This window comes from Camelus ferus, chromosome 6 (assembly GCF_009834535.1).
Source record: "Camelus ferus isolate YT-003-E chromosome 6, BCGSAC_Cfer_1.0, whole genome shotgun sequence".
NCBI lineage: Eukaryota > Metazoa > Chordata > Mammalia > Artiodactyla > Camelidae > Camelus > Camelus ferus.
In genome coordinates this window covers 33019776-33032276 of record NC_045701.1, presented here as the reverse complement: position 1 = coordinate 33032276, position 12501 = coordinate 33019776, and the positions used below count along the sequence as shown (strand labels likewise).

The 12501-nt window shown below is 43.6% G+C and overlaps 1 protein-coding gene across 7 annotated transcripts in view; it reads left to right on the top strand.

The window, feature by feature from the left end:
• Positions 1-12501, top strand: part of STXBP6 (syntaxin binding protein 6) — a 222443-nt gene that overhangs the window by 161922 nt on the left and 48020 nt on the right. For all 7 annotated transcript variants that reach the window (XM_032481800.1, XM_032481801.1, XM_032481802.1 and 4 more), the window contains 2 exons: positions 9207-9337; positions 10266-10431. In XM_032481800.1, coding sequence (XP_032337691.1) covers positions 9207-9337; positions 10266-10431 — 297 coding nt within the window. The remainder of the gene's footprint in view (positions 1-9206; positions 9338-10265; positions 10432-12501) is intronic.

Sequence of the window (12501 nt, the reverse complement as noted above, 5' to 3'; positions counted from 1 at the left end):
GCTGGAGACCCAGGAAAGAACTAATGTCACAGTTCAACTCTGAGCACAATCTGCTGGCATAATTCCTTCTTGCTCTGGGGAAGTCAGTGTGTTGTTCTGTTCCAGCCTTCAGCTGATTGGATGAGGCCCACCCACATTATAGGGTGAAAACTTCTATGCTTAGAGTCCACCGATTTAAATGTTAATCTTATCCAAAGACACCCTGGCAGGAATGTCCCAAGAATGTCTGACTGAATGCTTGGGTGCCATGGCTTAGCCATACCCACATTGACCCAGAAAAGTAACCATCATGGCTGTGACTCTTTTGTTATTTTAATGATTGCTTTAGAGTTTATGGTGTACATCTTCAACTTAACGTGCTTTACCTTCACGTGATACTGTACGACTTCACGTATAGTACAAGAACCTTCCAGTAGCTCACTTCCCTTCCTCCCATTCTGACCTTTGTGCTATTGTTGTCATAAATTTTACCATTTCGGGTGTTACAAGCTCTATTGTCATTTGTAAGCAAGACTAGAGCGTCGTTCAGTCCAGGGCTAATTATTCCTCACTAATAGGGCAAGAGTCTCCTGTGTATTCTCAGTGCCCCCTGAATCTTGAGATTCTCCAGTCTGGCCCATGGAAACATTCCGAGCCCTGTTGGAGCCTGGAGTACTGGTCCCTCTACTCATTTTGAGCGGTTCCTTCTCTGGCCGCAGGTAATTTGCTCACACACCTGTGGTGGGAAGTACTCGGCTAAGCACCGCGGGCCGAATCTCCGCAGGTCTCGGGTTCTGTGTGTGCGCGGTCCTCTTTTCCTCATTACTCTCCCCTGAGAATGCGAATGACCGCGGGCTCCCCGGGCTCCCCGCTGTGCCCCTTCCGTGCAGGGGTCTCCCGGTCTCTGCCTGGGGACCTCCTCCTTACACTACAGCCTGAAGGTTCTCTCAAAGCAGGAGAGCAGGGCGGTCACGGATCTTGCCTCCGCCGTTTCGCGTCTCTCGGGGATCGATGCCGTCCCTTGTTCCGGGCGCTGTCCGCTCGGGGTTGCTCCAGGCGGCAGGGTGGCTGTGTGTAACACTCGTTTCTGTTGTGCGGACGCAGGGTCAGAATTGCAGGGTCGTATGTATGTTTAGCTTGAGCGGATATTTCCAGAATTCACCAAAATAAATTCTGCTCATTTTAATTGTAGATAATTTTCACAAACACAGTTGGCGTCCATTTTACCTAGAACAGGTTGCTCGGTTTTGCTCCCCAATTCAACACAGTGGAGAGTGAAGGTGACAAGAGCTTAGTGACATGGGATTCACTTTCTTACCAATGTGAGAGATGTGCACCCGCATATTAAATGTCTTGTTAAAAGTATCGAGCGCATGTGGCGGTGAGGCGGGAGGAAAGCAGAGAGCAGGTCAGCCTGCCTTTGCTCGGCTGAGAGTTGTCATGGTATTCGACAGCATATGTTGGCTAAGTAATAGCGGCTTTGATTTTCCCAAAAACCTAGTGACGTTCTACGTGGCCATTAAATGTACCTGGTGCATTAGCAAGTTCTCTCTGCTGCTCTTTCTCAAGTCTTAGTTGCATTTTGGGGGGATACGCTTGTCACGCAGAAGATGGTGATCCACACCCACAGAACACCCTTCCATGGCTCTTTTAGTCTAAACATTCATGTGAAAAGCCGCGGGGAGACCAGGAAGTAGATGCTGCAGAGATGATCCCACCTCTTCTCGCTTCAAGAGGCATTTGGGCCCTAAGGGTGCTTTTTAGCTGCTCCCCCTGGTAAAATCCGGATTGAACTTCTACCGAGTGTGACCCTTCCCTCACCAGAGTTGCTGCTTGGCCTGTGCTTTTCGGTATATAATGGATCGTATGGAAGGAAAAAGTGTCACGTTAAAGAGATCTCTTTTCCCCTTTTCACCCCAGCCTTTGAGCTGCATGCAGAGTCATTGCATCCTTCGTGAGCCAGGTAGCTGCTGCTCTGATGCTTTGTCTTTAGAGCCTCTGTCTGTAAATCTCTCCTAAGAATAGATTAAAAAATGGCGCTCAGATCCTTTTCTAGAATTAAGTAAGAACAGAATGAGACTTTATGACTGCAGTTAACCCCTTCTGTTACCAGCTCTGTCTATGATTTAATCTTTTTGAAGCCATCACAGGCCTCACAGATTGAGGCATTTACTTCCCTGGCTTGGTTGGGCCTGTTAGTGTGTTCCACGGTTACACTACACAAAGCAGACGTGTTACACCCTTTCTATATAAAATATGAAATTGCAGTAACTAATATTAACCAGGTTTTATAATTCATTATATGTTTACCCTTTACCCAAAATGCATGCAAACTGATTTTTTCTGCAGGTCAATGGGGGAAAGTCTAAGGGAGTTAAAACCTCAAGCAGAATGGGAATCCTTGGGTTGCTGAATCTCGGGCCTGAAATTGTATTTTCAAAGGAGGCTGAGACAAACAGAATTGCCTGAGAGAGGTGCTGCTAGTGTGAGGATTGCAGGGGGGGAAAGATTGTTTTAAAAGGTCTTAACCCAGAAACTTTCCTCCTTCTAGTCTCCTAATACTTCTGTAATGTCTTGGTTTTTACCATTTTCTCTACTCTCTTTAGTTCCCAGGATACCCCTCTTTAAGTTCAAATCTCTTACAACCGCGGCTTGATCTTGGAGCAGAACCACTGAGCCTGAAATAAGCTGTTGGCTTATTCATGCTTTCCAGTGGGCACAAGAACTGTTCTTCCTTCTGTCCAGGGAACCCTTGTTTATTCGCTCATTCATTTTTGCATGTGTACCTGGATTGGCTCCGTGTATCAGTTTATAATAGAGAGGGCGTCGAGGTACTGGTGGGCACCACCGGTCTTGTAATGGGAACTCAAGCCTTCTGGGGATTTGGCTTCCTGATTGCAGGCTAAAGATTTAAAGCCCAAGATGACCTTTGGTGTACCTGAGCTGGTCATGACTCAAAAGTATAACTCCCCTTCAAAATAAAAATCCGCATATTTTTACAGTTAAAAAAGTTTAAATTATGAACAGGGTTAAGAAGATTACAGTTGGAAAAGACTAGATTTTTAAAGTCCCAACTGGAGTTCGTGTTGGCATGAGACATTGAAGTTGTACATTCCAAAGTATGCTGTCTCCTCGTTGGGAAGTTGGAAATACTAAAGCTAGTACTTCCAGCAGAGTTGGTGGAGGGGGCTGCTTGCTGTGCAGTGTGTGTTGTTGGCTACCCTGGGTATGATGCTGTACCTTCGTATTAAAAGCACCCTTCCTGAAGAATGCTTGATGCGAGACGTTTGTTATTCTCCTTCTACTAAAGGACTCATCCCAACATAGCCACAAAAAAAGTTTCTCATGCAAACTTCTTTTTTTGGCATCCCTTTGGAGAAGTTTCCTGGACTTTGATTCTCCTCCTCTTTGGAGGTGAGAATGTGATGTAGGCACAATCCTAGGAACTAGTGGTACTAAATAATCGTTTGTGTGGAAAACTCCTTTCTTGGTGACGATCCCTTCTGTAAATGACAGAAGTCTGCCTTTAAGATAAAAATCTCAAAGCCCTGTGCACTGACTCTCCCCTCCCTCCCTTTAGGGCCAGGGAAGCAGGAACCGTGGACTGGCATCCTCTAGTCCTCCTCACTAGCTTGGTGGTCATGGCTGAATTGCCACCAGTTTGTCGTTGTAGCTGTTGTTTATTTGGAAGAAAATTTTCTTCCTTAAAACGTGCAGATTCAAGTATACCCCTTCAGACCCATTCGGGTCCTGCCAAGAATCTTGGCCAGCGAGCCCCCAGGACCTCCGGTGGGAGGAGAGGATTGGGGCCCCAGAGATGAGCTGGGCTATTTCATGAATTGGTCTAATTTGGGAGCCTGTGGAGCTTAAACAACTATGTCCCTAAATTATGGCACATTTTGAGAAATAATGTAAGGATCACTGTGCTCCTTTCCCCACTTAACTATAGCAGAGATAACAGGTCTCTATTCTGCAAGTATTTGCAGTAACAGTCTAGATATTTTTGTTTTGAAGCTTTGTAAATGTTCAGCCATCTCACTGGATAAAATTGCTGATGCAGCCTCAGACCTGCAATTTATTTCTCCATCGCTACAGTGAAATCCTGGAATTATCATACGTTAGAGTTTTAGAACAGCTTTAAAAAAACAAACAGTTGCAAGTAGTCATTTCTTACCTTGTCCTCTTGTCCTTTTCTTCACCACATCAGCACCCAGAAGGCATGCTCAGTCTTGCTTTTACTTCCTGAATCACATCTCAGAGGATTTCTCTTTTTTTCCCCCCCTTTATGTCAGTCACCTCTGACACAGCCAGACAGCAGCCCTGATGAGATTCTGTGTGGACATCACTTTTTTCCTTTGTTCCAAACTATTTCTTTCTGGTCAAAAATCGTGTTGAAATCAAAATGTCTGTTCATTAGGCTTCTGCAGAGCACAAAACGCTGACCTTCGCTGAACTTGAGATCATGAGAGGACTAGGCGTGGCGCAGGTTTAAGGTATCTTAGGTACTGAGGTGTGGTAAATTCTACATTTTAGCTGCCTGGCCTTAACATCAAACTATATTGTAGATACAATTTGCTTGTCAACATCTTTTTTTTTTTTTTTAAAGAAATGACCACATAAAGTTATAAGATGATTCGAGTTTAACATGTAAAAGGAATGTTTGTGTAAATGTTAGTAAATATACCATGTATGTGAAAAATGAGATGATACAGAGGTGAGTCATCATTTTGTTTGAATGCTGATTATTTCTTTTCTTTAAAATAATATCTTAAGGACTGAGACTAGATATTTCATATTTAGGCAAGATTGATTTTCCTGTTTGAAATGATTGAGAAATGGTGCTGTGAATAATGAGATTATAAGGGAAACAATGTGACTTAAAAAAAAAAAGTGGTCTCTCGACCACTGGACCTTGAAGTAGAAGGTCAGACTCTTAACCCCTGGCAGTCTGTGCTCTTCTGTCATTTTTCATCACTTGGGAGTAACTTGGATTTCTGTCTTTCCTGCCCTCACCAGCCTTTGTCCCGTCTTCCACCAGTTCCTGGCTTGGTGCAAGACCGGGTTTGATCTGACTAGATGGTGCTTTACTATTGGCCGGCTTACTGAGTTTTAATTAAATAGAATTTTCTGATTGGGCAGAAGCCTGGCTGGTGGTCTTCACTCTTTGACTACGGATCCATGTCTTATTTGATTTTTGTATGATGTTTCATGGCTGGGCCATTTTTAAAAAGAACTCTTTTAGGCCATTGGTTCATGAGAGAGAGAGACGTTACACCACTTGAGTAGTAATGGCAACGATATTCTAGACGTAATAGTTCCTATCACTGCTTCTTAACCACAGCTGAGATGTAGATCAAGTCTACGTGAAGGCTAAAGAGGAGGCATGCAGCCATGAAGACCACATTCTTTTTATCAGAACTGAGCAGCAGGACCTGGATTCGATTTGCTCCGTGCTTCTGTCTTCCTCTGATAACCACCATCAGATGCAGTGGGTTCCGGGAGTGGGAGTGAGTGAAAAGAAGCATTAGGCTTGGATAACCCCCAAAATGTATCGAGTGAGTCCCAGTGCACATGACTCAGTGGTCTGGGGGAAGCCATTTCCGGTTAAGCTCTTGATCACATCGAGGAGGACATCTGTGTGCCGTGATAGTCTTCAACACCCAATTAAAGGTCGCATTTGACGTTGCAGCAAAAAGCTGTAGTGGAAAGAGCAGTAGACTCTAAGCTCATTGTTTAGGTCACAGTTTCTCCATTCATTGACAGTATTGCTTTGGAGAGTCCACTCTTTCTGTGCCGCAGTTTCGTCGTCTCTAAATCTAGTAGGGGACAAGAGCGTGGACCCTGCCCCTGACTTTCCCCAGCTCTACTTTGGTCCTTGAAGCTCCCTCCCTCCCCCGCACTCAGATGACTCCTGTGTCATTTATCCTGTTATGCTTTAATATTCTTTTGCATCATTCTTATCTTCTCCCCACCAAAGTACTTGACTCAGAACCACACCTCGTTCAATATTTGAATTATCCTCAAAACTTACTTCTGTCTTCCATCTAATAAACATCCCATAGACATTTGTTAAGTGAATAAAGACATGGTTCAGTGGTTCTCAGCAGTCAAAGTGCCTCAGAGTCAACTGGAGAGATTTAAAATATGGATGCGGGGGCCACACCCCCAGGGACTCTGATTCGCAGTATTTGGCGTATTTGTTGTTAAACTCTGGAGTGATTCTGATGTGTAGGTCTGAGTGGAGAACCAGGGGACTGGGCTGGTTCTCGGTGGTCTGCAGGGTTACCTGGGAGTGTCATGCCCACCCTACCCCCTTAAAATGCCTGTGTATTTACCTTTTCCTCATGAGTATTGAAGGCGTGATGGAAATGTCCTGATTTATCTCACCTTTAAAGGTACTCAAAATAATGAATAAGGAATCTATCATACGGAGGTAGGCACACAGCAGTATGATATTACTGATCTAGGCCATTTGGTTCCTTTTTTCCAGAGTGTGTTATTAATTAGCTTTCCTTTGGGAGGAAAAGATAAATTACTGTTTTTCACTAGACATCGGGAATTTGACTGACTGACGTATTTTTAACAACTGTGGACCCTGAAAACACCAAAACAGGAAGGGGTTAAAACATGACTCCTTCAAGCATGGAACTCAGAAAGTCTGGCAATGGTGTGATTGTGCAAGTGTTTTGATTTCAGAAAGTTAAAGTCTTTATTTAATTCTGTATGATGTGTATATAATAATATAATTTTAAGGCACCTGCTTCAAAATAGAAACTGGGATGTTGGAGATAATTAACAATAAACAAAAATTAAACCAGACTGGGCTCAGAGCCCAGGAAAGCTATCAGAATCCAAGAACTAGGCAAGGAGTAAACTAATATGGGGGGAAAAGGCAGGAATGGATGAAGCTGTAACTGCCTCTGTTAGAAATGGCCACTCCACTATGTGGTCGCTGCTGAACAATTCCATGGGGCATTTGTTGGGTGGGTGGAGTTCCTGCCCTTCTCATTTCAGTGACAAACTTCCAAGGGAGCTTGCCTTTCTAAAATGTCAGCCCTAAACATGCCAATAATTACAGCCATCTTGCATTATGTTTGAACTTTTATAATGCTGTAAACCACTTGGCAATAAATGGGCCAGAAATAAAAATAGAAGTTCAGAGCAACTTTAACTGAAGTTAGAAGAGAGCCTTCATGTTTCCCAGGGTGCCTAACTGTCATGTGATTTACATAAACAAGGGAGGAAATCCTCTTGGTGTGTTTAGGGGTGTGTGTCTAATACAGGAACCCATGTTTTCCTGTTATTGAGAAGCATTCTTTAATCTTTTAAGCACATTTTAAGACCTGCATATATTCCAGGTGTGCTGTTTCCTTTAACATTAAGACAGCAGAGCAGAGCATGCCTGTCAGAGAGATGTTAGATCTCCCTTTTGGGTCATACAGGCACACAAAATAAATGAGTTAAATTAAACAGACAGGCAGCCCTGGACAGACTGGTAATATCGCCTGAAGTTAGTTAGGGGAATGGTTGTTCCTAATGGGACTTAAACAGACTTAAACATGGAACTATAGGCTGGACAGGCCATCTGTGAGTGGAAGGCTATAAAATGTCCTCGACTGTGTTAAGAGATGATGACTTTTTAACCATGGAAGTAAATGTAATTGGTGTGAAATGTGCATAAGCTTTTAGCCAAATATAACTGAAATCATGGACAACAAACCTGAGCATTATTTGAATTTTTTTTTTAACTTTGCTAAATTCTGGTTATGAGCAGAGGGAGAAGATTGTACCGAGACCCTAAAAATAGCCTAGTCCTGGAACAGTAGGGTTCTCACCAGACCTAAAGGCAGGGTGCCCACATTTCATTCCCCTCTAGGTCGCTGCTTTCCTGCCCTAAGGCCCGCAGACACCGAAGCTGCAGGCAGCTCTGTCTGGTATACATGGAGAGCCTTCTGACCACCAACCGTGACTGGAATAGGTGCTTTCTGTCCTCATCCCACAAGGCTTCTTTTTCTGCCATCCGTGGAGCATTTGCATGGTTATTTGAAAGTGGAGGATCTGTGGGCTTATTGAAACTAAGAAGGAATGTGCCACTGATGCGCACTCTTACTAGGACTGCATTCATTACAAGGAGTGTTTTCCACTTTTCCTCACTCCTTCTACTTAATCTTAACAATTCTTACAGCCAGGGCTCAGGAGGGGCTTTTAGGAAAACCCTTTTAAAATCCTTAATTACCTCCCCACCCTTGAGGCTCTAAGTCAGGGAGTAGGCAGACCTAGAAATATTCAGAGTGACTCTCTCCTGGTGGCTGGTGCTGGACCTCTGAGAGGTGACAAGGTCCATCCTCAGCATGGAGGGGAGAACGAAGGCCGGGAGCTGGAAGGGTTCTGACCCTGCTGGTGTGGTGACTTCAAGAATTCATATGGGGCCAGGGGTGGGGGGACCCAGAGTGCCAGATATAGTTATAATCAGATGCAAAGTAGATACAAACCCAACTATATTTTAAAGCCAAATCGTTCTCTCTCTCTCTCTCTTTTTTTTTTTTTTTTTTTTGAGTGAGGTATTACTTCTTATCACTGAAGCCTGGAATATTTACACTGGACTATAAAATTAGAAATATGCATTGCATTTCCCTAGGGGAACCAGTAACCTCCACTTCCTGTAAAATGCAGCCTTTCCCAACCGCCCCTGCCTGATGCTCGTCAGCCCCGCACGCTGCTTTCCCTTTGACCATCACTGGGCGTTTGTAGCCTCCATTAGAGGTACCCAGTGTCAGTTGTTCCAGCCGTGTTCCGTGTGAGTGGATGAAGGCATAGATGAAGCAGCCCTTTGATTATAATTATGTTGTAACTGCTTGAGAGTGCAGATTGTAACTTCTGTTTCCTTCTCATTCACCCCTCACTAAAGGTGCACATAATGATTTTCATTTTCTTTCTCTGCTTCTCTTTCTCTCTCTGTACTTGTCTCCAGCTCTCCCCATCCCTTTGTCCCTCTTTCCCTCCCTCCCTCCCTCCTTCTCTCTCCCCCCAGTACGCACACACATATCTCTCTGTATATACACACAGGTGTATATATACACACTGTACACATACACAGATAGATACATATTATGTCTTTCTCTCTCTCTCATTGCACATATGCATGTAGGTATAAAGTAGAAACACCACTGAGTGAGGACCCAAACCACCCTTCACATCCACTAATCCGAGTGATCTTTCCTTGACAGTGACAAACAAGAAACCCACGCAGGCGTCCATCACGAAGGTCAAACAGTTTGAAGGCTCCACGTCGTTCGTGCGGAGATCACAGTGGATGCTGGAGCAGCTTCGCCAGGTTAATGGCATCGATCCTAATCGGGTGAGTGAGCTGTCCAGTGCTGAGCAAAGGGGTTTTTTTCACACAGAGGCTCTCACTGACCTTGGCAGTTGTCTGAGACATTTTTAACAAGGCTATTTCTCTGTTTCAGTTATGAGGCTAAGACTTTCTGATTCCTGTGCCCTTCTTATGGGAAATTATAAATCTTTTCATCATGTTTGATGGAGACACCGAGGGGGATGCATACTGAAGAAATGCTACCTCCAGTAATATGTTTATCAGCCAAGTGCAAAGAGCAGAGTTCAGATAATCATATCCATGGGTATCAACATGAAAATTGAAACCATGTTCACTGAAGCTCTGTTTATCTCTGAATGTCACCAATCAGATTTATTTACCAAAACTCAAATAAATGATCTGCACCTTAAAAACTACATATTAGAATTCGTTTGGGTTTAATAAGAGAAATATTTCATGGTAGAATTATCTATTTCAAGTACATTCTCTTTGCTCACACCCACCCACCATAAAAGACATCAATAATGAGGAAAAATAAACTGTAAAATGCAACTATGTACTAAAATAGTAAGGGGGAATCTTTTGCTGCCAAATGTTAGGGACAAGATGAATATGGTTCAGTGCTGAGATCCTGAAGGAATCCTTTTCCAAGTCATTGGGAAGGCAGTGTGTAGTCTGCATTCTGACACAAGCTGACATGCAATTAAGCTGCAGGGAATTCTGTGCTCTTAGCTTCCTGGGAACATCTGAAAATACTGTGAGATTTGGGGTTTGTTTGATCAACAGAGAAAGGCGACTCTCTGTGCATCTAGGTACTAATGAAGATGAGTCTTGTGATTAGGACCAAACTCTTTGAAAGGTGTTTTAGCCTTTATGAGTGTCTTGACGTGGTAAACTGGGAGCAGTGGTTTTTACAGCTTGAGATCAGTTGTTATTTCACTGTCTTTTCCAGGACTCTGCAGAGTTTGACTTGTTGTTTGAAAATGCTTTTGACCAGTGGGTAGCCAGCACAGCCTCAGAAAAATGCACCTTCTTCCAGATCCTCCACCACACCTGCCAGCGGTACCTCACAGACCGGAAACCGGAGTTTATCAACTGCCAATCGAAAATCATGGGAGGTGAGTGGGCGTTTGTATGACTTTAGTCATCGTGTTTCCTTCGACTCACTTTTACATACAAAGTTAGGTGTTCAACAGCATAATTAAAGACCAGAAAAAAAAGAATCGAGATGCTCAGTTACTCGGCATGAGGACCATTCCAGGGAGTTCACTGTATGCTTATCTAGACACAGTGGTTTGTTTTCACTCTTACCCAAAAGCTGATCTTTTGAGGAAATAACCATTCAGCTAAGATTATTTGTACTGAGAGAGCAAACCTATCCCATTATTAGAAAAACCTTTTAGTTTGGTTTCTTCACTGCCATTTCTATAATTTCATTGCAGAAGAGTTTTCTGGGTTGCTTTTTCCTAGTATTTCCCAAGATATTTTGCAAATATTAACATGAGCGCTCCTACAGATGTGGTCCTGTTCATTCAGATAGCAACCAGTCTCACGTCTATTCCTCGAACGGCAGGCAGAGCTGAGTTAGGATGAGTTCTGTAAGCCAGCCTTAAGGGGGCGACGACCAGCAGCGGCATCTGAATGAGAAACATTTAGAGGGTGCTTAGCACGTTTCTTTTAGGTGGCATTTCTTTTTAAGGAATTGAAACTGCTAAAAATAAGAAAGCCTTGCCAATCACTCTGAGTTGAGGAAGACTCTTTATATCATTGGTCTTTTCACTGACCTGTTCTCCTGGTTTTGAAAGCATCTTTTAAAAAATGCACCGACTTTGTCTTAATCCAATGTCAAGTGAAGGTCACGTGAGAGACATGACCTCTCCTTGGGCTGTGTATATCTTTCATATGAACATGAGGCAGAATTGTTCTGTCCCAGCAGTTGATGTACACGCTGTCATTTTGCTGTTATGCCGCTAGACGTGAGGAGAAGACGCTGTCCAGTACTTCACTGTTACCCACTGAAGTGTTCGTGTTCCTCTGAAATAGAGAGTTGCTCACATCATAGGAACCTTGAAAGGTCTCCCTTAGGCACTAATGCAGACTCTTGTGCTATAGCTTCTCTATTTCGTCTTAAAAAAATGTAAGAGTTGACGAGTGCATATTTTCTTTAAAGTGGCCACATCCTACGGTACAAAAATGGAAAAAAAATTAGATGTAAGTGTTGAAAGGAAAGGGAATATCAAACATTAACCTCTTACCATTTGGAAAATATAGTAAGATGTAGCTTTCTATCATGTCTGTGCCACCGAGGCTGTTCAAATGAATCCTGCTTTGAAAGTCCAGCCTTAATGGACTTAGCCAAAGGTCACAGTGCCCATCTGAGGACCACAGATGGCCACGTTTTCAGGAAATGGAAAATTGCCCAGGAAATCCCAGCTTTCCCTCGTTCTTCATTAGGATTTTCTCTGCTATCTTAGAATCAAATTTGTCTCTTGAGCTGAAGTTCCTGTTATGAAACATTTTCCCCAGTGATCTCAGTATGGTCAGTAGCTTGTCTGGCTAGCGCTTAAGCAGAGTCTCCTCTAAAAATAATATGACATATGGATTTGAAATTTCTGTTGCCCTTGGAGATAGACTTCCCTCAAGCATTCCACTCCCCCAGGTTCCATCCTGAGAGCAGAGAGCATCAGAAACAGTTCCGTCCACAGGAAGGACTGCACGTCCTCAGAATGGAATTGTGAGGTGGAAGCAAGGTGGGCGGAGGCTCACTTCTCCTCTGTCCCTGCGAGGGAAACAAGACGCCTCTTTGCTGCCAAGGTTGGGGAGAGCTTTGGGACTCTTCTCTTCCTCCTCCTCTAAGGGACGGCACTGAGTAGCCCTCTTCTGTGTTGCATCTGAAGCTCTCATTTCTTCTCTCAGAACAGACTCTGTCATTCATTCCTTCTTGGTTCATCGTCCAATAAGATGTACCCTCAGAGTTCCCACACATTCCCACCCAGCTGCTTCTGTCAGTCATTGACCCAGTCTTCCGATGTCTTCCACTGCCCTAGGGACCCCAAATTATGCCAAGTTGAGACAGGAATCTATATATCCAGTGTTAAATTGTTGGTATGTATATTGCATAAAGCTGAAGACTGATTTCCCGTAGTAAGAAAAAGAATAATTTGATGAGACCAAGTGCTAGCAGTGGC